The sequence below is a fragment of the Ruditapes philippinarum genome, unplaced genomic scaffold (assembly GCF_026571515.1).
Source record: "Ruditapes philippinarum isolate M1 unplaced genomic scaffold, ASM2657151v2 ctg8004_1_1_1_1, whole genome shotgun sequence".
In the NCBI taxonomy this organism is placed as follows: Eukaryota; Metazoa; Mollusca; class Bivalvia; order Venerida; family Veneridae; genus Ruditapes; species Ruditapes philippinarum.
In genome coordinates, this window is record NW_026852505.1 from 5,658 (window position 1) to 31,858 (window position 26,201).

Genomic DNA, 26,201 nt, shown 5'->3' on the forward strand with positions numbered 1-26,201 from the left:
GTCGCAACACGACCGTTCAATCTCGCAATCACCAAATATATGTTCAACAACTTGTATTAAAACGTTATTCGTAAGTATGTTATTTGACCCCGTGTTCACTTAATTACAAAAGATCAATATTTTATGATCATTGTTTAATTTATCAAAACAATGTTGATCGTATTTTCCTTAAATTAAATGGTACAGAATCAAGCCTATTTCGGGATGATATTAGCAAATAACAAAGAAATTTTATACAAAACTAATCAGATAATAATCAGGATTAATTTTAGGATCAGGATCAATATTTGGATCAACTGTAAAATGCCCATTTCATTTTTGATGAGCGTCAATTTGGTATATAGAACAAACTACCTACTAGCTGGTAGATGGTTATTGGTAATTCCGAACTATTTAACAAGTGATAGTTGGTAATTCAATCCATTACTACCAGCATGAAATGTTCGAACACATCATACTTTTTTAAACACAGAATAAAGGAATGGACTCAGTTGGTTACACGCGCGAAACCACAACTACCTACCAGAAGGTAGTTGGTAATTCAAACTTAGAATTTTCCCCTCAAAACAGAAAGTATTTTTCCGGAATTAATATAGAATCAAGAAATTGTTTTGATATGTTGTTTAGAAGCATAAAGTATTTTAATATAATCAGCATTTTCTATTCCGTAAATGTTTTTGAAAATCATCATTAAGAATGTCTTTATTATGCCATGTTTTATAATAAACTAGTTTATTGTCAATTTTAATGCAAGAATTATTCCGCACTATGTCTTTAACATTATTTTTGATTTTATTATGCTCATGCTGAATGTGAAACCAAGACGAAAGAACATCATTCATTAAAGAAGTATGTGGATATATATTATTGATATCTTTTTTTGAAATATTACATTGGAAAAAATAAATAAAATAATTTCCATATTGCTTTATCTTGTGTTTTACAAAAAGGTTTCTACGAACCTCATTTTCTTTGTTTATAAACGTTTTTACCCATCTTGCTTTTAAATGCATTAAGATTAAAAAGTAATGTCTATCACTTTTAGCCCACCAATTTTAATGTTAAGTTTTATAGTTTTGCGTTTATTTTTTTATGTTTTTTTTCTGCCCATAGAAAATGAAACATATTGCTCTAGTTATTTTTTCTTCTTATCATTAGATGGATTTACTAATACTGAAAAAGTGTATATTAATTTTGGCTATGCAAAAGTTTTTTTCACCATTACTTTTTCCATCAGAGTAAGCTTTCTGTGTTGCCTTTGTTTTAAGCAATTCAAAAATTCTTTAAGTTTAGGTTCGAAATTTATGTTTGTATTTTTTTTTGTTTCTAACTAACCAAAACATGGCAATGCCACGAAACCAGGTTTTAAATTATATATAATACAAATACAAGCAACAAACAATGTAACTATGTGCAAAGTAAATCATGAATAATGTAGGAGGAATTGCGCATAGAAGATCGTGTTCACTATATCTTATGTATAAGGGAAAAAAACAAAGGGCCATATTTAGGTCAAATATTAACCAATCACAAAACCCCGACAATATGCGCCAGAGCACTTGATGACAAAGCTTCTGTGAAAGTTTGAACAAAATCCGTTGAGAAATGTAGGAGTTGAGCACAGAAGAAATTGTTCACTATATATTCTGAATAAGGAAAAAAAAAACAAAGGGCCATAAGTAGGTCAAATATTATCCAATCACAAAACCCCGACAATATGCGCCAGGGCACTTGATGACAAAAATAGTGTGAAAGTTTGGTCAAAATCCATTGAGGAATGTAGGAGGAGTTGCGCACAGAAGAAATTGTTCACTATATATTCTATATAAGGAAAAAAACAAAGGGCTACAATTAAGTCAAATATTATCCAATCACAAAACCCCGACAATATGCGCCAGGGCACTTGATGACAAAGGTTCTGTGAAAGTTTGGTCAAAATCCGTTGAGAAATGTAGGAGAAATTGCGCACAGAAGAAATTGTTTACGCCCGCCACCCGTCCGCCCGCCGACATACCTCAATCTAATAACCAGTTTTTTCCTTCGGAAAACCTGGTTCAAAAGCCTAATGCTGAATCAGATGTTCACTTGAATTTCATAATTTTTTTTTTCTGTCTATTTGTATAAAATTTCTACACATACGATGAATAATTACGATGAAAAAGGACATCCTTGTGGTAAAAGGTTCTGAGAAATGATCGTTATTAAATGTCAGTGTGTGATCGTTATTAACAATTATTCTTGAAATATTTGTGTAAAAAGTTTGACCCATTGAGCTTTTCAACTGACATAATCAGCAAAGAAAACTTTAAAACCTGGTCCTTTTACTTTTTGCAGTTATTCCATTGTTTTCATTATATGATTGAAGTGTCAAGGCAGTGTGTGTAATGTTATGTGAGTCATGTTCGCTGTGTACATAGAGTCGGATCAGTGCTTCTTGAGTGTCCTGTGTGTCAGGTCTGTGTTTGGGAAAGTCCCTGTGAGTCATGTTCGCTGTGTGCGAAGTGTGCTGTGAGTAGTGTACTGTGTTAGTGTCATGTTCGCTGTGTGCGAAGTGCTGTGTCAGTGTAGTGTACTTTGAGTTTAGTGTACTTTGAATTGTGTAGTATGTCTGTATATGAGAAGTGTCCTGCGTATCATGTCAGAGTTAACGAAGTTTCCTTCGAGTCATGGTCGATATTTGCGTAGTGTAGTGAGTAGTGTCTTGTACCTGTGTCAGTAGTGTCCTGTGTCAGTAGTGTCCAGTATGTCAGTAGTGTCCTGTGTCAGTAGTGTCCAGTATGTCATTAGTGTCCTGTGTCAGTAGTGTCCAGTATGTCAGTAGTGTCCAGTATGCCAGTAGTGTCCTGTGTCAGTGTGTCAGTAGTGTCCTGTGTCAGTATGTCAGAAGTGTCTTGTGTGTCAGGTCAGTGTTAAGTGGTGTTCTGTGTCACTGTTTGAGTAGTGTCGTGTGTGTCAGTACGTGGTTAGAAGTGTCCTGTGTGTCAGGTCAGTGTGTGAGTAGTTTTTATTGTATTTTTTTTCAGTGGAGTAGCGGGGGATCGAACTCGCAACCCCTACACTTGTAGTCAGACAGTGTTACCACTGCACCACAGCGCCCGCTCTGATTTATAACTATTTTGGAAGCTCCTTTATACATTATCACATTAGTAAACAATTGAATTTTCACACCTAAATAGTATATAGCTGTTAGGTCTAAAGTGTTTTACAATGGCTGACATTCGTTTCCTTGCTCGAGGGGTTATGATAAAGAACTTTACATAAACGAGTAGTAAAAGAAAAACAAGAGCTGTCACTGAAAAGTGACTTATGCCCCCGAAAGGAAGCTTTGACATAAATTACCTTAGATATGTAATTGAATATGAGTCCGACAGCCTTTGATAAATGTCATTCCTAAAATTTCCTTGAAATTACACTAGAAGTGTAGGAGAAATAGTCTAAACAAATTTTAATAAAAAAATCCATCATAAACGGCCTACAGCTGTGTCAAAATTATGGCACAATGCACAGCTAGACACCATGCAAACGACTTTATACATGTTCTTTGAAATTTCCAAAGTGGTTTTGGAGATGAAGGATGGACAAAGTTAATTTACTGAGAAAGCAAACTATAGACTCGGTGACAAACAGTCCTGTTAAGTTTCACTGACCCCCCCCCCCCCATCCCAGCGGCTTTAGAGATGAAGCGCGTACAAGCTTACTTCACCCGAATATCGCCCATTTAGGGTTCATAACTGTGCCCCAAAAAATTTAAGTAGAAAATCAAGATACTATATGCGCAACATGGGTACAAACAAATACTGTGAACTTTCTCTGAAATTTCCCAATTTCCCATCTTTTGGACTATTTGGAGATGAAGCGTGGACATGCTTATTTTTCTTGTAAACTTACCATTAAGTCAAGCTTATTACTCGAAAATGACCGCAAAGAGACCATAACTGTGCCAAAAATAATTAAAGGCAAAATCAGGACACTGCACAACTAGGCATGGTGACAAATAATCCTGTGAAGTTTTAGTGAAATCCCCTAGTGGTTTCGGAGATGTAGCGTGGACAAGGTTATTTTACTCGAAAATTGACCATTAAGGGGCCATGACTGTGCAAAAAACGAAACAAATTAGTAGTTTTTGTCACAAAAACATATGTCTTTAAAACAAGGTATGATACTGATCACTCCTGTGAATTTTGGTAAAAATCACGCCAGAAGTTTGACCTTTGAAAGCCGGACAAGATTTTCGGTTGTGCTATTTTCCAGTGTCTAATCAGATCAATATACCTCGAAAAGATTATGAAAACGCACATTTAAAAATTGGATAAAAAGACTAAAACTTTGTATATCACATCACTGGGTCCTGACGCGAGTAACGAAAAATGTCCCACAACGAAAGCATGTGAAGGTTAATTGCGCTTCGAAAGTTTGTTTAGATGCGCATGTCCTGCTTTCTTAGAGGCGTTGCTTATGTTTTCAAGGTTTATGGATTGTTCTAAGAGCAACTACATGTATTGTAGTTAGAATGGTTAATATCCATTATTATTATTTTGTTTGTCTTATTTATTGAAAGTTTAACAGTCATATCATGCAAAATAAACACGTGTCATGCTGTTTGATACTTTTTTTAAGTACAAGTCGCATATTCCACGATGAAATTTATTGTTAATATTTCTTGATGTTGGAAATATGTAAAGGTACTATAAACACGTTTTATTTAATGCCTATGCTAGAAAAAAGGCCAAAAAAAATTATTCGCCCAAAAAAATGAGTATCACAGAGTACGTTTAAGTTGCTCAACGAAAACAGTTTTCAGGAGGACGTAAATCAACGAAAACATTTCATATTTCAGGAGCCTGGTCATGCAGTATGCTCTCATTGCATTCTCATTTAAAAGCGTTATTTCGTCACGGAGCTTATGTACGGAGAAAATAGAATGGATGAGAGTAATATATAGGTCAAGGCGCTAGTCGAAAATTATATTTGTCAGTCGGTGTATATTTTAATTGATTTTAATGAGACAAATCCTTCTTAATTTTCTCAAGATAATAGAAGAATATCAAGAGTATATTATAACGCTTCTTCCATTGAAGCTCGATGAATGGCGCGCCTTAACAAAAGCATATAAAGTGATCTTTTGCGCTGTATTTTTTTATTTCCACTTTCCAGGTATTTTAAAGGCACATTATTCTTCAGAAATAAATACATATAATTTTCTCTAAAAAGGGCAACAATTGTTTTGTAATGTTTTAAGAATTGAACTGAAATGTTATGCGCATATCATTTGAACAAAGAACTGCTTAAAGTGAAATAATTAGTCATAAATATAGCAAAAATCAATTCAAAATGCTTAATCACTATAACGTACTATACCTATAGTATACTTATGCCACATCATTGTGACTATTTGTGCCCAGTATTTTCAAAATCCCTTGATCTATGAAGAAGTTATGGACAGGACACGAAATATACCATATATCAGACTCTGTTAACCTTTGACCTCTAAGTGTGACCTTGACCTTGGAGGTAGGTGCAGGTGTTGCGCATGACACATCGTCTCATTATAGTGACTATTTGTGCCATGTATTTTCAAAATCCTTTGATCTATGAAAAAGTTTTTGACCGGACATAAAATATACCCTATAACAGACTATGTAAATCTTTCCAAGTGTGACCTTGACCTTGGAGTTAGGTGACTGGTTGTTGTTCATGACACATTGTCTCATTATTGTGAAGTCTAACTAAATCCCTTCAAAGATAAGAAAGTTATGGACCGGACACGACATATACCCTCAAATAGACGATGTTGACCTTGAATGAGCAAGCGTGACCTTGACCCACGAGGTAGGGGTCTGGTTGTTGGGCATGACACAACGTCTTATTATAATAAAAATTTGTGCCCAGTTATTTCAAATTCCTTTGATAAATGACAAAGTTATGGACCGGACACGAAAGTGTGACAGACGAACAGACGGACGGAGCCTATTTCTATATCCCCCATTTTTCTTCGAAAAGGCGGGGAACAATAAACAGCATGAAGACCAGACCTTATGGGAGCTTTAAACAGTACAAAATTATATATTTTCCAGAAAACATTGGAAAAGTTTCAGACTTCGTTAAAATTAACATGATGAAGAGCTTATGGGAGTTCTAAACAGTACGAAATTGTATGTATTACAAAAGTAGGGGGATAATGGCCAACAGGGCATGTGGCAAGGATCTTCAGACACACTGTTTTCTAACCCAGAAATGTCTGAAAAAATACTCAGACGTAATAATGCAAATTTAATTAAAATTCGCAAATTATAAATGTAATAACTTAAGTATAATTTCTTTAGTATTTTATAAGTCAGGTTAAAACCCATAATTTCAATTATCTGAAAGATTCCAGTTGGAGGCTTTACTTATTTCTTTTTATTTCATATAAATTATTCTATAACACTGAAGATGATCTACCAAGCAATGTTACCAAAAATATTACTATAGTTTTTTTTTCTCTTTCAATATAGAAATAACTATAATAATAGCTATAGATCTTCCCTAATGATGTATTTTACTGAAATCATTTGCAACACTTGAAAATTTACTAAATTTGAATAAGTTTGGATGAGACAAGGCTCCACTTTTTTTTTGGTAAACAAAAAAATGAATAAAATAAATTCTTAATTTTATTACAACAGTCATGAACAACATATTCAAAATAAACAATTTCCAAATAAACATTACAAAGAACATTTTAAATGCATGTTTGACAAAATATTCTTTCACCAATAAATATATTAAAAAGAATAAAACCTCTTTAATTAATTTAAGATTATCAAACCAAATTACAATTAAATAATTCTGTATACCAAAATAATATTTCATAATATATACATATATCACACTGACTAACTTATATAAAAAGCATAACGATATAACCCTATATGCGGTCCCAAATCCTGTTTTCAAATTGGTTGTCTCTCTATATAACAATACTGGGATATAACGTTATTAATTTGACGGTCCCCTGAATACCTTTAAAACGGGAGTTTACTGTATTATCATGTTATGGTCATACCCCACCTTTTCAGTTATCTAAATGAAGATATAATTGTACAAGGGCCTCACTGTGAACTACTTCCGGTACATATATGTAGGCACCTATTAAAAAAGACTGTCAGAGATCAGGACCAATTTTCTAGCTTTTAATGGAGGAGACAGAAAACAGCTGCATGGCATCCATATGGTTTCTGGCATTAACAGCAACCATGGAAAGACCACCAACACACAACAAGCTAGCTTGATACTTAATAAGATACCTTTAAAATGACAAAATAGCAAACTCAATACGGAGATTCAAAGCAATGAATTACTGTATAAATATCATGTATCATTTGAAAACAGCCTTAAATAAATATATTTGAAAAAAAGCAAATAAAAACAGCGAAAGAAAATGGCAAATAAAAAACCCCCAGAAAAATGATGATACAGGTTCCTGTGGCCTGATTGCCTGTTAATATTGTTTTCAGAATAAAACTTTAAGAAAATGCAATTTGCTGTAATAAACCAGTTTTATCTCTTGTTAATACAGGTCTCAAAGACATTTACCTTTGGCCTTTGAAGTAGCTTCAATTTTTCTCAAAGTGGGACTTATGATACAAGAGTGATATTTGGAAAAATTTCCATGAAAAAAAAGTGATATCATGTTAAAAGACTAAAAATATACTCAAAATTCAGTTAGAATCACATCTTTATATACTAATGTGTATAAATAAGACATTGAGGAACAATCTATGTGCCCCCTATTCACATAATTTTTAAGTTTCTATTGAGGAAAGTTTCATTTTATTTTCAAAATCAAATAGTTAAAATGAATAAAAAAGAATTGTTTACACATTCTTTTTTATGACACTTTTGGCTAAAAGAACAAACTCAGTTTGTACATGGAATGCTTTGAGTGTAAATGCAACATACAACAAAAATTTCACTCATTAGTACAATTGTAAGTATGAAATGTGAAGCATATCCAATTCAAACTTTCAAAGACCACCTCCATTGTGATACAGTCCAACCAACAGTACAAAACACAAACTTCCATTATGCAATGACATAGAATGCCTGCCATGCATTAATTAAATAACATTTTAAATATTGTATCTGAACAAAGATTGTGCAAATATTATGCAAAGAGTGATCCCCCTGTATATAAACACATCTTAAGTACTTTCAACACACTTTTTACAAGCAGATGTAAAAAACAACCAACAAATTTTAATAAATATGGTTACATCGGTTCATTTATGATAATATCTGAAAAATGTTTTAGTTAGATCTCATATAATCAGTTCAATGAAAAGCAACGCTTTTCTTTAGCTTTGACATTTAGTCTTCTTAACACAATATTGACATTTATAAAATAACAAGTGACAAATTTGTTATTCTTTTTTTAGTTAGATCTCATAATTTCTAAATTTTCGCAACATTTCTGAAGGCTCTTCCCTCTTCCATGGCACTTTCTTTTCATACTGCTCTCTTGCCCCTGTTAAAGAATGGCATAAAAAAAGGGTTAAAGAATGTATTAATTAACTCAATATTTTTGTCTTCATTTTTGTTTATACAAAGATGTAAAGACTGTCATACATGTACTTGATTTTTTATAAACAAGAGCACCTCAAGGAGGGGCAATATAATATTATGTCCGAATGTAAATTTGTTTGAGTAATCAAAAATAATCAGTGACCCAATCAAGAAACTTGTCTGAAAAATGTTTTGTCTTAATTATACTTAACTTAATTACCCTTAACATTATAACATCATATGACATTTTTTTGAGCATATAAAAGGGGGACAGTAACCCTTCATTTTGTAAAAAGATCAAGTATAAACAATCTTCCTTCTTAATTGGGGGAAAATAAACTTTAAGCTAACTTTTAATTGCTGTACATAACATGAAACAGTCATACCTGTATTTCTACTACTAAATTGACTAGATATATGGGCTGACTGGGAGGTGTTACTATGTTCGCCTGGGTGTCTGTCCGTCTGATTCATCCTATTGTTAGAGTCCTCTGTATCCTGTATCATACTCTCTTTCTTTGGGGTCATCCAGTGCATTGACTGAAGTACAAGCAATTAATCTACTGTATTTTAACATGAGTAATTATCTTCGGGTGTATGACTGCATTATATTGGATGTTATTATCTTTGGATGCTACTTTAATCTAAAGTGATACTAGATCAGTAAAAGTAAGTTATATTTTGTTCCCAATGAATATAACTATAAATGCTTGTGTTTGGTAAGAAAACACAATAAAGACAAATGAAGTTTCAATATTTTCCTTTCTACTTTTAAACAATGCAAAACAACAACTTATTTACCCATCTTTTGCATTTCATAATTAATGTAACCTTCATAATACTAAACTTTCCAACTGAGACAATTTGCAACATATTCAGATTTTGTCCTTGGGTGAAAGTCTGAAATCTGAAACAATGTAAAAATACCTGATACACAAATTACATTTTGGCTGAAGTTTAAACATAAAGAAAACTGAAAGCATGGTTTAACTTACAGTATGGACAGCCCCTCTTAGATTGCACCACTGCTGGAATGGCATTGATATACCAGAATGACGCCATTTGTCATACACAGATCTTTTCTCATCATCACATAAAACATCCTTTGCTGTCTGTATTCTCTCAAACTCTAAAGCTGAAATAATCATTAAAATTTAGTTAAACGGCTTAAATATATCAAATGGACTTGTCCATTTTTCATTCTGGACAAAACTATTCACTACTTTTAAGGAATTTTTTTACAAGTTATGCACTTGATCCTGATGAAGGTTCAAAAGAACCTAAACTGGTAGAGAATAATTAACCTTGACAAACTCTAAAGTGTTGATGTGCTGTATTTATCCATTTTCCACTTATTTAAATTTCAGTATGATTAGTCGAACAGTTTGCTGTACTGCAGATGTTGAACGGTAGGATCAGTTGCACAGCGGTTTCAAGGAAAATAAAAGATCATAATACTAAAAACTTTAAAATCAAAAAAATTATGTTTTTCTATATTTCCAGCACCTGTAATGACTACATTTTACTATATTCATAAAGAACTTAGATGTCAACTTTAACCAAAAATTTAATGTAATACTATTAACATAAAATAATGAATATTTGTTAAGTTTTTTCCTATTATATTGATCATAGCCATTTGTGGATTAAAAAAATTATCATTTGGATTTTAAAGGGTTTTTATTAGTGTCTGTCGGTAATAACTGTGCTGGTTTGATTTATTTTATGTAGTAATTTCAGTTTGGTTAATAATTATCATACTAAGTTTTGATAGCTGCAAAAAAATTGCTTTTTAAAGAACCCTTTTGGCTTCACACTCCATTTAAAGACAAACCCATTATAGCCTACTATTCACTGTAATGGACTAGTACTGACATAACAGCCTTCTAACAAAAGCAAAAACAACAATCCTGAAATTATGGGCTACTATTTTTTGTTGTGGATTTGTACAACATGACTGTTATTTGAGGAAAGTATAAGAAGATCTTGATTTTGATTGAAATATTGAATAATAACCTTTATCTGGATCATCCGGATGTTTGTCAGGATGGCAGTGAAGAACTCGAGCCTTGTATTCTGCAGATATCTGTTCTTTCTGGAATATATTAAAGAATTTAAATTCTGTAAAACAAGACAGAATATTGTGAATTATCTATGCATTAGTCAATATTATAATCTGTGAATTTGCATAGGTTTACAAAACCTGAGAGCTGTCATAGATAGAAAGGGTACTGATGTATCGTTAATATTTTTCTGCAGATCAATAATCCATACTGTACACATTTGATTTTGACAAATTAATTTAATGTCTAGAAATTATGAAAATTCACACACAAAATAGTCACACAAGTTTCGCATCATGTCCAATTTAAACCATGCTAATATTACATAATGGACATATTTCATAGCAGTGATGACAAAAATGGTCAGAAAAAAGTCATGCAATGGGCATGATATATAAACATTGCATGTCATACAGAACATGTATTTTACACAGACACTTGGAGTATGGACCCGCCCTTCTCCGCCCCTGAATATTAAAAACTAAAAGTATTGTTTATTACAAGAATAAGTTTTAAATTTGTGCTTATATTAGTATGAGACGGTAAAGTGTCTAACACATGAACAAGTTTGAATAAAATTTCATAACGTTTTAAAAAAGTCAATTTTTTTCCAACGCTCAATTATGATATTCTAGGGACTTTTTTAAACGTGGTTAAAATAGCGGAAAACATGTTTTATGTTCAAGACATGTGACCGGGTCGTAATAATATGCAAAAATATTTTGACGTACGGTTTGCACGATAAAAATAGGCATGGTGTATACAAGTGCGGATCAAGAAGGGGAGCCACGCACATAACCCCAAGCGTCTGTGGTATTTTACATGTAATAGTGGTTAGGTTTTATGAGAATTAATGCTGAGATCATTTAAACATGTCCGATAATGAATTATATGCATGCACTTGTAGTTTGTCTATCAACATGATATGCTTTACACTTATTCAATGACAAACTATAAAATATAATATATTAATATTATAATATACAGTAGATCTAGACGCTGGGCAATTTAATTCAAGTTAATTGTAAATTGATGGCAATTTTAGGCAAACTTACGGATGACAACTCATCACAGCCCAAGATACCATAATAATCTTCGTTATCGTTTGGTTTATAACCAAATATATTGCTCAATCCTTCATTCATTGTTAATTATACTGTTTTCAAAATTTATGTTAGTCTATCATTGTTGACATAATTTGACAGCTAGGGTCTAGTCTTTATATAAATATATAAGTAACCATTACAGAAATGCATAAACAATAATGCTTACTTTGTTTAGTTTTAATATTTATATATAGTAAATTTTAATAATAATTCCTATCAAGAATTTCAATTTGATTTGAAATGTTTGTCTCTTTTAAAAATAATAAATAATAAAATAATGTTTCTCCCTTTGCGCCAAATGCATGCGCAAAGAATCGCGTCAAAATGGCGGACTATGAAACCGAAACGAATCCCCGGAAAAAAATTAAGATTCATCATCGCGCTGACCAAAATGGTAAGTGATACATAGCCAACACATTTATCATGAATTATTCTATCTTTTGTCATTATTTTGCTAGCCTTCAATCCGCTGATTTCGTGTCTTCGTCCCGACTTCCGTAATCATAACCGAAAGTAGAGAGAGTTGCTTCCCTTGGATGTTTTATATTGCCTTTAAACCTACACAATAAGCAGTTAACACTTCAAATTTTAATGAAAAAAATAAAACACGTTGACATTTTTTATAGAAAATTATTTCGTTCTTATTTGCTTATTTGGAGTCTAAAAAAAAAATGATTATGATGGTTAATATTTGAAACTGACAGTAACCAGACCCTTCCTTAAGGCCAAAAATAGAATAATTTTTCTCACCCCATTAGTTTGTCATGCCTTCTCACCAGACTTAATCGCCTAGTTAAAAACTAATTGTACTACGCAATGAGGTATTGTGTTATTTTGTGTATGGTCATTCCAAGTCGAAATATAATTTATATATTGGTTTCTGAGATATTTACGTTCTGCCATTCTGGCCAATCTGGGTCAGAATCTCGCTTCTACCATGTAGAGGCGAGATATTGCCCAGACACAAAATAGGACAATATCTTGTCACGCAGTACAATTAGTTTGACTAGGGCATTCCCAAATATTTTATAATCTTAAACTTAAATTTCAGTTGTTTTTTTTTTTAATAATGTTTATTTTCAATTTTTAACTGTGTAATAGCAGGGTCTTTCAAATAGGATGGTCTGGAAACGCGCTTTGTAAACCTTTTTTGCTACAAATAAACATGTCCCGGTATAACCTGTATAGTTTGCTATACACAAATTATGTTAAGTGTTCAAGAAATGGGCAAAAATTAAATACAAGAGCAAAAATGAAAATTTTAACGACATGATGTTATGTAAAAATCTTTAAACTTGTGAAAAAAGGATAAGTATTTCAGAAAATAATGTTTTTAAAGCCATATTTGTTAAAAAACATAGATTGCTTGTTCTGAATATTTGCCGATAAATGGCGCCATTTTGAAAATGCACCAAATTAAACATCAAATATTTGTAAATAACATCATGAGATATTATAATATTTTTACATGATACGATTAAATAACATTAATTTTTTTCTCTGTAAAATCAATTTCTATTTTGTCATTGAACAATGCTTAAATTAAAAAAAAAAGTTCATGAAACTCTGACCTATTTTCAAATATAAGCAGTAGATTTTTACCTTGACACCGGGAATGAAAAATTCCCAATTTCATTGCAAATCTATGAAATTGATACTTTTTTTAGTAAAAACTGATAATATAATGTAGCCAGGGTTAGTTTTTAGTAATTTTTTTATTGATTTAACAAAACATTATTTTATAATTTGATTTTTGAATGGTGATGTACTATGCCAGTTCATGGCCGGTAGATGGCCCAATCATGTAATATTGTTACTCAACCGAGACATATTACATATTTTTTTCGTAAAATTGGTCCGACTCCAGACCATTCTAATTTCTATTTGAATGACCCTGGTAACAGTAAACTGTGTATGAATTTATTGAAATATATATGAAATGCTTGAGTAAAAAAAATTGCTTCTAGTTTCCATTTTTTCAAAACATAAAGCACCTTTGATGTATAACACCAGTAACTGCTTCTAAAATAGCAAAGTTATCCATGCTTAGCTTATTTCAAAATGGTGTGCTAAACCTCTTTTGTTGGTTGATATAATGGTAAACAAAAGAAAGAGCGTAGCAACAGGTTTTTTTTTTTCACAGGTTGGGGAAGCAGCCCTGCCCTTAAGTTTGGGGAAAAAATACATGGTATATTTGCAAAAAGGGGAAGAAAAAACTTGATGTAAATTCAAATTTTTGGGAAAACTGCATCATTTCAAAGAATTTTTTTGGGGGTTGGGGGGGGGAGCTGCCCTATAATGGCCCCTGCTAAAGAAGAAAAAAAGCCCTGACTGAACGAGACAATCTCTGGAGTGTTGAAGGTGACAAATGTGATGGTGATGGATGTTGTCCATTATTATCAAAACACACAAATTAAATTTAAAAGTCTTGAAAACTTCTCTTAAGTCTTTGACTTCAACCATATTAAATTTAAATATACATGTATCATTTAAGGTGATCTCACAGAAGCAAATGAAGTTCAAGCTGAATCATCTGAGGTTATTCAAAACAAAGAAGAAGACAAAGAAAGAAAAATTGATTCTAATGCAACTGAGGGGGATATAGCTAAAAAAGATGAACTTGAAAAGGAAAAAGAGGACAATTCTGGTAAAATTGGAGATGATAAGTCAAATAGAAATCTTGATATTGATGATAGTGATGATGATGTTAAAATGGAAGAAGGAACAAGTGGGAAAGATATTGATGTTAGTGATGCAGAATCAGATGTTAGTGCACTTAGTGAAGGGTCTAGTCTTAGTGGAGAAGACACATGGAAAGCCGTTGCTGCAGGTATTTTACATTTAGTATCATTGAACTTTGATATACATGTATAGCAGGGCATTTTTTGCCACATAAAAGCCATATTTCCAACAGCAGTTGAATAATATACGAAAGAACCTGGTCTAAACATTGAAAAATAGTTACTTTGGTCATGGAAAACTGAGTCTCTCATTGCTGATGGTGTAGGTGCTTATCTTGTGCTTTATAAAATACATGTAATACCCCAAAATATGACCCCCTGATAAAAACTCATTGAAAATTCAAAAAACCTAATTGAATTTGAAATCTTGTAGCTAAAAAAACTGAAAACTAATTTTACAAAAAGTAATCTGGAGCTCTGATCATGTAGCTTTACACCTTGAGATACTGAAGTAAATTTAAATCATATCATTTTGTTGTTTGAATCTGGTGAATACAGTTTCATGACATAATTTACAGGACCGATGGCATGGGTAATGAGATGTATGGAAGATGGCGTAAATCCGAGATCAATCTTGGCACAGATCATTCCAGATGAAAATGATATACCGGATGTTGATGACTATATACTGTGGAAACTTGTTGTAAATCTGGTATCTGAACCTCCGCCCAGAAACAAACTACCTGATATAAATACACTAGAAGATGTTGTAAATTTACTGCAGAAATGTGAGAAAATTATGGTCCTTACAGGAGCAGGGGTATGTTATTTCCTGTATTTGTTATTTTTTGATTTATATCAATTTTTGGTTATTCATTGTCTATATTAAACCTACTTTCCTCATGACAAAGCATTTTTTTTTTTTTTTGCAGATATATTTGTTTTATTAAGTTTGTCTATTAATTTTTCAAACCATATTCACCAAGTCCAAAAAACTGATATACATGTATAAGCCCTAAAGGCTTGTAAGCTTGACTGAATTGATAACATACCCTTATAAGGGCCAAGTGAAGTTAAACAAAATTTAGCACTATCCAGTATCATGTCAGATTAATGTATTTTAGGTATCCGTGTCATGTGGTATACCAGACTTCCGGTCTCGGAATGGTATATATGCCCGGTTAGCTGTAGACTTCCCAGATCTTCCGGACCCTCAGGCCATGTTTGATATAAAATACTTTAAGAATGATCAGAGACCTTTCTTTAAGTTTGCCAAGGTTTGTATTACTTTTTCACTTCATATCTTAATTTTTTTTTCCTTTATATACACCAAACAAAAGTCCAAAATGGTCACTTAGTTCTTTGCAACTTGCCAAGTGTTAAGCTTACTATTTGATATAATGCTGTTTGATATGATGCAAAACAAAATATAAAACCTTTAAAAGCAAAGAGTCTGTCAACAAACATATTTATATTTTGAAAACAGTTAATAGTGACTAAAAACATAAAAGATTTTATCCAGAGAAATATAATATCTTTAAGTTTTATCATAGTTTTGCCACAGAAGAAAACAATATTTACTTGTTCTGTCTTTCATTTGCAGTTAAAAATGTTAAATCTCAAGGGGTTGTTACGCAAATCTGTTTTCTGTTTTACTGAAAACAGTTCATTGAACGCCGCCTTTCCTTGTTGATCTTGTTTATCATATTTTTAACTGTTTTGAAAATAACCAGGCTTTACATTGTTGGCTGTTCAACTTTCAATCATGATATACCCAAATTTATTTACGACTTTTTTTAGAAAATAAGAGGAAAAAAGCAGCCTTATTTAATGAAGATGGAAGTTTATTTAAGAATATACGTTGTAGCAGAAAAATGATTGATTCAATGATTATAAATATGAGAAAATTATTTTAGAATAAAACAGAAAAAAGGTTAATTTTAAATACTGTTAAATTGCATAATTTTTCATTCATTGTTTTGCAGGAGATTTATCCAGGTCAGTTTGAACCATCTAAGAGTCACAAGTTCATAAAATTGATAGAGGATCATGGGAAATTATTACGCAACTACACACAGAATATTGACACACTTGAACAAGTGGCAGGAATTAAAAATGTCATACAGTGTCATGGTAACTGCAAATTACTATTTTTTGGGGGGTGGGGTGGGGGTGTAGCGGGTATTAGTCGCATCAGCATTTGTGAGGTCATAATGTGACTTTCTTACTTTCCTGATAGAGAAATACCACTGGTGCACTATTTCAGGCATGAGCAGTCACTTGAGAAAAATAACTCTTCAGTAAGAAAGCTGGATAGGTTCCTCACATTAAAGTATTGAAGGTTCCTGGTGGGATTCTAACCCATAACAGAGAGGGGCCAATGTTTTGATAACTACAAATTAAGATTATAAACAATGTACATCATATAATGCTATGAATTAAAAGTTAGTTGACAATAAGTCATATTGTCAATAAGAATCTGAATAAAAAAACAAAGAAGATAAAAATCAGTGTGAAAATTTTGGTATAAGTCAACATACAACAGTTTGGAATATTTTTATTACTGTAACATTTAAAACATTTATAGTTAAGCAATTGCTACCAGTATAGAGCTAGACCATGAAGCAAATCTGTGAAGTCCGACAATATTTAATTTTTTAATTTCATCTTGATACCCTCAAAATTTATAATGGACAGTACCAAAAATGGAAGGTGTACAAGTCCATTAAAAAAAGCAACTCATTAGGTTTAATTGTAGAAACCATAATTTTTTCGATGACATAAAAGAATGATAGTTTTTTGTTTGTTTCAGGATCATTTGCTACAGCCACGTGTATGACTTGTCATCATAAATGCTCCAGTGATGATATTAAAGAACAAATAATGGAGCAGGTAAGAGGAAGTAATTTTGTTATGTGTGCAACAACTAATGCCTTTTAAATTGATTATTTTGTTAGTAAAGTTGCAAACACCTCTTAATGCAGCCAATCAGATGGTATTACAGTGACACATATACTGTAACTAGGTGTATTAAAGAAATGTGCAGTTGAATTTTCTAAAAAGAAGTTTAATAGTACATGTAATAACCTCCTCTGTCTGTTGATTTTGAGCTTATTTTGTACATGTGTATTTGTTTAAACATTCCAAAGAAAGTTTGTTAAACTTAGAAAGAAGAAAACTAAAACTGAGCCTTTTTTCATATGATGATGTGTGTTGTGCATTGTCAGTCATGTGTCACTATCCACTATTTCTTTAAACATAAATATCTCCATCTTTAACATATCCACAAAATGAAATTTGACCAAACTTCACAGGAACGATCCTTAGGTGGCCCTCTACAAAAGTTAAACAAATGGTCCCAGTCTGTTTGTTTGATGCATATTAGGTCACTGGAGCTAAAAACAGACAAATTTTCTGTTAGCAAATGACATTCTGTCTGGGTCATTTATTTTACATAGACTTACATAGGAAAGCGCATTTAAATCTTTATTGTGTACTTTGCATGTAGCTTTGTCTACTAAACATCCTCAAAAGTTATATCTGATATATGAGCCGCGTCATGACAAAACCAACATAGTGCGTTTGCAACCATCATGGGTCCAGACCAGCCCTGCATAACCGCGCTGTCTGATCAGGATCCATACTGTTCGCTATCAGTTTTTCTACTTGTAATAGGGTTTGTTAGCGAACAGCATGGATCCTGATCAGACTGCGCGGATGCGCAGGCTGGTCTGGATCCATGCTGGTCGCAAACGCACTATGTTGGTTTTGTCGTGACGCGGCTCAATTATAAATAAACTATAACATCAAAGTGCAATAAGTTTATAAATAGTGACCTAGAAGAAAGATTATTTGGTGTATATTTTTTCAATTCTTTCACTGATAAATACATGTATTAAGTTTCATTCATTTTATGTAGGTAAATGTAAAGTATAGCAGGTGTTCTGTTGAACTTAAATGAATTAATCTTAACCTTTAATTAAATATGGTGTAAATTTAAGGATGGAAGAAAATACTTGTTAAAACAGTACATGTACTTTGTGGGTTTTTTTTTCCATAAATTTTTGAAATAATTTAGTGTTTGAAATAATTTTTTTGTCCAATAGAATCGCTGCATTTAAAATGAATCACAGCACAATTACTGTACTTTGGTAAATTGACTGAATTTAATCAACAGTTTTTATAAAAAATAATTTGAAACACTAAATTGGTTAGTGTTTTTTATTGAGTAAGATTTACTAAAATGGTAACTAATAAACATTAATATATACTTAATGCACCTGAACATAAATTTGTATCTCATAATTTATACACATACTTTATATATACAATGTATGGAGAGCAATTATTTATAGATATTTATGTGCAATAATTAAAATTTTATTAATATTGACCATGCAGTGGGCTTGATTACAGGTGTGTGTCTTTTTGCAGTTATTCTTAGGTTGGATATTACTATTTAAGAGACTTTATTTAAGGCAGTGATTTTTTCCCAATTTTCAAACGACTTGTGGCTTTCTGAAGGGGGAAAATATAGCGCAATAAATCAGAAAAGGGGTAATCAAATTCCAACAAATGAGAATGGAATTTACCAACACATTTATAAAATTTCCCATTTCAATTCAATTTCACATGCATGGTACATAGCAGAGGCTATAGGGACAGCTTTCTGTCTTCTAGCTTATATAAAAAGTCAGATGCTGTTAAGTCATGATTCTGATGAAGAAGTGCACAGGGCATTTCAGGGGAAAATATTAGCTTTTTTAGGGGAAAATATACCTATTTTGAGCTAGGGGAAACAGCCTTTATTCGGCTGTAAAATACAGGGGAAAATCACTGTGAGGTCTTTGGTTTTAAACAAAAAATTTTTAAAAAAAAACCCTTCCCAATTTTTAAAAGGTTTCGTTTTTTGATATTTCCTAGAAAAATTTTTGGGTTCCATTATGGGGCCCTTTTAATTTTGATCCACAAAACCCCCCATTTTTTAGTTTATGAAGGGCCGCATTTGTTTTTTTGGAGAGTCTTTTTTTGAGGGGAATTTTTATTTTCCCCCGATGGTACGTTGATAAAAATTGGGCTTTTACTCCTTATAGTTTTAAAGGGTTTTCCCCTTGGGAAAATTTAAGGGGCCTTTTTTGGGTCTTTTTCCAAGGGATGATTTCTTTTTGGCCTTGTTTAGACAAAACCAAAATTTAGGTAATTTTTAAAACAAACTGCCGAAAAAGGGCCCCGGTTTTTTTTGGATTTCCCTGTGGTCGCATTCCCTTATCTTGGTTTTGTCGTGGGCACGGGTATTATGGGTTTTTTAAAAGTTTTTTGCTTATTTTTGTATAGTTTCACTCTTTAAAAAATTTTAAGGGTTGGTCCCTTTTGTTCTTTTTAAATTTTTACCTCCCCTATTATTAAATTTTTGCGGGATCGTTGTGTTTTTGTTAAAAAATTTTTAAAGTAAGGGGGATTATTCAAACATTTTTTGGGGGTTTTGGTTTTTGGGTTTAAAAATTTTTTATCTAACTTGATTTTGGGAAACAATTTCTTTTTTTACGTTAATTTTCCCTTTTGAAAATTTTCTTTGGAAAACCAAAACCCGTTACTTTTATTTTGTATTTTGACACTTCCCGCTTACTTCCCCAGATTTTCTTTTAAAAAAGGCACCTTTTAAAGTAATTTTTCAACTTTTGGGGTTTTTGGGTTATCCGGGGAACTGTTGTTTTTAATCGCCCAAATTTGTCGGGGACTTGGAAAAGATGGACAAAAAAGCAAGCGCGATCCATGCCCAATAGGGATGGACGAGTATTTACACCAACCCCCATCTCCTAACGGGGAGGGAAATTAAAAAATGTGTTTGAAAAGAAAACTGAAGAAAAAGCAAAAGAGTTTAAGGATAATGAAAAGCAATCTGAAAATAGTGAAACCTCAGGGAAAGATTCTACTGCTGGTTCTGAAGTTGCTAATGACAGTGAAAAAGAATCAGGTACAGATTGTCAGTGTAATAAAGAATCAAAATCAAGCACAGATTTAGATAAGGAATTAAGTAACGAAACGCATGTCTGTAAATCAACAGAAAAGCCCGAGGCACAAGCAGAAGTAAAGGACAAAAACCCACCTGAATCTGAAAGTAAAAATTCGCCGCAGATAGAGGCTGATAGTAGTGCTAATGTATCAGTTAATGATGACAAATCTGAAGCCAATGAAATAACTACAGGGCATGAAAAAAGTTCTGAAACTGAACCAGTGTCTAAAGGTGTAGAAAATGGCAAAGTAAGTGATGATGTTAAGCCAGGTAGTAGTAGAGAAGATAATGAAAAACCGGGCTCAAGTACCGATCTCCAAAATGTGAGGAATATATGGGCACCAGGCAGACAGAATATTGCCTTAAGACTTGGAAGTAAGTTTTTTCGTAAATTATATAAATATATTTACATTTACTGAAGAACAAATTATCGATTTAGCTTAAGTCTGAAATTTATGGTTAAATAAAGTAAGCTTGGTCTGATTCTTCTTTATATTCCCTGTTTTACCATTAATGAAATTGAATAATGGCAGCAAAAGTGGTGTTATGAATTATGAGGACTCAGGCCTTACATTAATGTCGAATGCTTAGATAAAAGCCTTATCAATTATTTACATTACATATAATTAAGTGTATGTTTTTTACAGTAATGTGATTCTATCTTGGGCATTGAATTTGAAATTTGTACCTGTTTCAATGATGCTGTACAGAATTACATTTCAATCCAAATATGTTTTGCCAAATTTAAGCAGATGTTTTTTGAAAACAAATGCCTTGTAATTTGAGAGGTTTAGATTTTAGATTTAAGTGATGTTAGTGAATTTGTAACTTATGAGTCCCATGAGTCTTGATAGGTTTGCCAGTGTTTTATTGTTATTGTTTGACCTTGGCTTTTATAAATGTTAATAACATGGCATTTGTATTATAAATACTGATTATAAAAACTGATTATAAATGTTTGCTTTTATATGGTGCTGGCCCTTGGATTTAATAATGTTGATGAATCATCAATGTTTTAAAAAAATAAATCTTTGGTGGAAAAAATGTGTGAAAAGTTATAAGAAATTTTTAAATATTAACCCTTTCACTGCGAGAGGGTTATTGTATTTATTGTTCACCTATTTGCCAGAGGATTTTTTAAAGAAATTACTATATTAATTATTTAATATAATTATTATTATTTGTATTTAGTATTATAATAATTATATATGTTTCCAAATCTGTTAGTATAATAATAATAATTGTCGATGGTATAATTTTCTTTATATTTATTATTATTATTTTTAATTTATTATTATTACTACTATTTTTATAGAAACGGCTAAAGCCATCCATATGGCAAATACGCCGAAAATATCAGGGACGGCTTAAGCCGTCCCTATGGCAGTGAAAGGGTTAACAATTTATGTTAATACCATAAAAGTCTGTGCTAAATTGGACATCAGATTTTAGCTTGTCTATTCTGCAGAAAAAAGCGAAATATTATGATTGCTGTGTCATCATCATCATGTACAGTCTTTATTGTAGCCCATTATTCAAACATTTCAGAAGTTATCAACATGAATCTTGAAATACTTGCTTATTATGACAAGCAATCAAATCTTAGCACTCTCTGTCAAACTTAATACATTATCAATGGAATAGAACATAATACCAGATATTTCTAAAGAAGCATGTTTTATTTTATCGAAATTATAATGTAAATCTGATATTTTTCAGTAAAGTTGATAATTTTAATAGGTTTAATACTTTTATTTTTTCCTTTGCTTCTACAGCCAATCAGTTCTGTTACATCCCACCTTACAAGTACATTTTCCCGGAAGCAGAGTATTTCAGGGTGGTGAGGTCGAGTTCTGAGAGTGAAGGTTGTTCTGACATGGACAGAGATACAACTATGGATTCATCAAGAGAATTGAACCTTACTCATACAACCACTGACAGTAGTGCAATAGAAGGGGATGTTATTGATCTAACAACGGATGATGAAGATGAAAAAGTTGGGCCTAAAGACGAAAGTATGAAAATGGTTTCCGATGAAAAAGTTGGACCTAAAGATGAAAGTATGAAAATAATTACTGATGAAAAAGTTGGACCTAAAGACGAAAATATGAAAACGGTTTCCGGTGAAAAAGTTGGACCTGGAGTAGTAAGCAAGGAGAAAGCCTTAGCTGATATTAGTGTGAGAAAAGACATTGAAGTAGAAAATAAGACAGATGATGCAAAAGAGATAAGTAAAGGTGCTGGTGATAAAGAGAAAGAGGTTATAGATGTAGGAGATACAACTGCTGAAGTTTTAGTAGATTAAACTTTTGTTTGTACAGAAAAATAAACACTTTCAAATGAAAACTTACATATACATATATATATTTGATTTTTTTTCAAGTGATCTCCCAAGTCATTTATAGAAAAGCATTTGTTATTGTTTCTAAATTGTTATTGAAAAAAAAAATTCAGGATGTCCCAAAACCATATAATATAAGCACACAAATTGATGTTGTTTTGATAAGGCAGCTGTGCATTTTATTTTTGAATTCTTTCATGAAAATTTTTTTGAATAATGCCCTCTCAAAGCCAAAAACCTTACCATTATATCTCTTTAATATTGTCCATCATTATCTCATCATTTTTTCATCATCACATATACTTTCCCTTTAAAACCATAATATCAAAACCATCATCTCATCAAAAATATCTCTCTTATCTCTTTACAAATCTCAAAATTTCTTATAATTGTCCCTGTATATTAAAACTTTAAACTTATCCATCTTTTCATCATATTGTCTTTCTCATTTTTCAAAAATTTCCCATTATCTCATTTATTTTTTAAAATTATCTTTCAATTTCATAAAATTTGTCCCCTGTATCTCACCTTAACATTTTTTTTTTCATCTCATTATTTTTTCTATCTTACACCATTTCATCAGTATCCCGATCATTATAACCATTCTCATTCACCATTGATATTATTTGTAATATTTTATCATAATTATCATTTAATATTTGTTGTCAAAATTAACTTAAAATCAATATATTCATTTTTAGCTCGACTTTTCTATGAAAAGGGGAGCTATCCTACTCGCCCCGGCGTCGGGGTTGGCGTCACACCTTGGTTAAGTTTTTCGTACCACCCCACTTTATTTCAGAAGTATTACAAGTATGGCTTTGAAACTTACCATACTTGTTCACCATCATAACCTCCATCTACAGACAAGAGTACATAACTCTGTCAAGGTTTTTGACAGAATTATGGCCCTTTTTTGACTTAGAAAGTGTATTGAGCTTGGTTAAGTTTTTTGTACCACCTCACTTTATTTCAAAACCATTGGAGGTATTGCTTTGAAACTGACCATACTTGTTTACCATCACGACCTTCATCAACAGACAAGAGGACATAACTCTGTCAAGGTTTTTGACAGAATTATGCCCCTTTTTGACTTAGAAAATACATTGAATATGGGTAAAATCCACTTATTGCCTTAACCCTTTGAGATATTGCTTTGAAACTTTTAATGCTATTTCACATCATTACCCCCATCTGTACGCAAGAGAAGGTAACTCTGTCAAGGATTTGTTTTAAAAATTAAGGCCTTTTATCGACTTAGAATCTTGGTTAAGTTTTTAGTACCAGTCCACTTTTTGACTGAACTGTTTGAGATATTAATTTGAAAGTTGGAATACTTGTTTACAATCATGATTCCCAAACATGTCCAGGAGAAGGTAATTCTGTCAAAGATTTTATTTGAATTATGGCCCTTAACTGTCAATGTTTTGTATTATAGGCAAGCACTAAAAAACTTAAAAAATCTAAAAAAATTCATTCCTATCCACTTGTTCACTTTACCATAAATTATGTCATAATAAAATAATTCTTCACTAAATATCTTAATGCTCATGGCCATTGTTCACTTTAAAAATACAGAGATTCTTGTATTGCCTTTTACTGCAAAAACTTTTTTTATTGGCAAGCAATAAAAAAGTCGAGCGCGCTGTCTTACGGACAGCTCTTTTTTTCATAATAATCAAGTGACTGGGTGCCATTTATATGGTGTTTATATTGCAAACCATTCCAATATATGAAACGTATGTATATTTCCCATATTTTTTGTCAATGTTTCCCTTCAAAAAGTCAAAATAGAGTAAGTAAATGAATAACTTAAAGGTAATTTTCTAACAAAAACTTTGTGCTTTTTTAGCATTATTTTGAGCATTATTTTTTTAGATAGTGTTGTTTTTCCATTAGAAGTGTTTCACAGTGATGAACATTCATTATCATCATCTGGAAATTATCATTATACTCTTTATGGTTATTGAATTATCATTACCAGTATTATCATCATAATTCATTATTATCACCGCATAACTGATATTAGCTATTTTAGGTTTCATTATCATCAATATCATCATCATTATCACCATTATCATCACAAATATCATAATCGTAATATGTTATTTTTAATAAAACTGTCCTGAGTGGTATCATAATTACATTTATTATCAATTGTATGATAATCTTAATTAATATTGTACAGCCACATTGAAAATAAGTTTTGTTTACATGTCAATGTCTTGGTTTTTTTAACTTGCATATATACATTGCTTGTATTTTAAATTAATGTTTTTGTTTGTTTTCTATTTGTTTTGTTGTTAGGGTGGGTGGGCTATTAGGTAAATTAGTTTAGGGGTACCCCTAAACTTTGTCAAAATTCTTAAAATTTTTTAAAGATTTTTAAAAGGGCACGGCAGTTTTTTATTATTTTCAATTTTGGCCTTTTGGGAATGGGTTTAGGGGTTCTTGTTTTTTACATTTTGGTATTTTTGAATATGAAAAATTAAAGTATAATTAATTTTAAAATGAAAAAACTGAAAAAACCCGTAGGGATTTTTGGAAAAAAAGAAAAAAAAAAAATAAGAAATACCATATGAAGAAAAACTAATATGGTAGTTATTATAACCTTCTTATTTAAATTCTGTAAAGATAAAAAAAACACAACAGGTGACAATTTTAAATTATAGGACAATATAAGGCATAACTCAGCTTAATTTGATTTTAGAACTGTCCATTAGAAGTTATAGTTATTTCTTTATCAAAGTGTATTTGTGCATGTGTTTGCCAACAGGATTGAGAACAGTTATATTGCGCATGAATGTGCAAGCTGGTTTGGTATTTAGTACCCTATCGCATGCCTTACCTATATCGAGTATAAAACTATTCAATGGCTGCGGTCTGTGACTGCTTACCTCCCTTGTTGATTTTCACTGATGTTTGTTTTGACTTTGCCCTCATTAAAAACATTTACCAGTTTCAAATACAGCATTTTAAAGGTTTATTTAGTATCCTTATACATGTATGTGATATGATCCATGTCATGACAAAACCAAGATTTAAGTGTGCGACCAGCATGGATCCAGACCAGCCGGCGCATCCACGCAGTCTGATCAGGATCCATACTGTTCGCTTATCAACCATATAACAACCATATAACAAGTAGAGAAACTGATAGCGAACAGCATGGATCCTGATCAGACCGCGCGAATGCGCTGGCTGGTCTGGATCCATGCTGGTCGCACACGCACTATGTTGGTTTTGTTGTGACACGGCTCATATGTTTATTACTTAAAGGCACATTATGCCTCTGAATTTCATTTTTTTTTTTAATCTTTAGAAATGTCAAACATGTGTTTAAATAGTGGATTATGTTCATGTTTTAAAAAAGTGATGCACATGCAGTTATGTGTCATACAGCTAGCAAAATGTGAACAAAGTACAAATGTATTATTTTGACTTCTAGACATA

The 26,201-nt window shown here is 31.9% G+C and overlaps 3 protein-coding genes across 3 annotated transcripts; 2 read left to right on the top strand and 1 right to left on the bottom strand.

Annotated features, from left to right (window-relative positions):
- Positions 1–6,646: 6,646 nt before the first annotated feature.
- LOC132715159 (dnaJ homolog subfamily C member 12-like) lies at positions 6,647–11,830 on the bottom strand. The gene is made up of 5 exons (XM_060698137.1): positions 11,663–11,830; positions 10,561–10,639; positions 9,540–9,679; positions 8,931–9,084; positions 6,647–8,506 (listed from the first exon to the last, which is right to left on the bottom strand). Exons 1-5 carry the CDS (start codon positions 11,750–11,752, stop codon positions 8,418–8,420), a joined length of 552 nt encoding a protein of 183 aa, XP_060554120.1. The 5' UTR covers positions 11,753–11,830; the 3' UTR covers positions 6,647–8,417.
- Positions 11,831–11,968: 138 nt separating this feature from the next.
- Positions 11,969–17,334, top strand: LOC132715166 (NAD-dependent protein deacetylase sirtuin-1-like). Its single transcript, XM_060698148.1, has 6 exons — positions 11,969–12,107; positions 14,208–14,543; positions 14,973–15,214; positions 15,519–15,671; positions 16,380–16,527; positions 17,207–17,334. The coding sequence occupies exons 1-6, from the start codon at positions 12,038–12,040 to the stop codon at positions 17,332–17,334; spliced, it is 1,077 nt and encodes a 358-aa protein (XP_060554131.1). The 5' UTR covers positions 11,969–12,037.
- A 412-nt stretch (positions 17,335–17,746) lies between these two features.
- Positions 17,747–22,949, top strand: LOC132715148 (uncharacterized). Its single transcript, XM_060698126.1, has 3 exons — positions 17,747–17,759; positions 20,222–20,782; positions 22,183–22,949. The coding sequence occupies exons 1-3, from the start codon at positions 17,747–17,749 to the stop codon at positions 22,710–22,712; spliced, it is 1,104 nt and encodes a 367-aa protein (XP_060554109.1). The 3' UTR covers positions 22,713–22,949.
- Positions 22,950–26,201: the final 3,252 nt, after the last annotated feature.

Coding starts and splice junctions, on each gene's coding strand:
- LOC132715159 (XM_060698137.1), bottom strand. CDS start 11,752: ATGAATGAAGGATTGAGCAATATATTTGGTTATAAACCAAACGATAAC. Junction 10,640..11,662: donor GCTGTGATGAGTTGTCATCC/GTAAGTTTGCCT, acceptor AATATATTCCAG/AAAGAACAGATATCTGCAGA. Junction 8,507..8,930: donor ATTTAGTAGTAGAAATACAG/GTATGACTGTTT, acceptor ATTCTTTAACAG/GGGCAAGAGAGCAGTATGAA.
- LOC132715148 (XM_060698126.1), top strand. Junction 20,783..22,182: donor TATTGCCTTAAGACTTGGAA/GTAAGTTTTTTC, acceptor TTGCTTCTACAG/CCAATCAGTTCTGTTACATC.
- LOC132715166 (XM_060698148.1), top strand. CDS start 12,038: ATGGCGGACTATGAAACCGAAACGAATCCCCGGAAAAAAATTAAGATT. Junction 15,215..15,518: donor TGGTCCTTACAGGAGCAGGG/GTATGTTATTTC, acceptor AATGTATTTTAG/GTATCCGTGTCATGTGGTAT. Junction 15,672..16,379: donor CTTTCTTTAAGTTTGCCAAG/GTTTGTATTACT, acceptor ATTGTTTTGCAG/GAGATTTATCCAGGTCAGTT.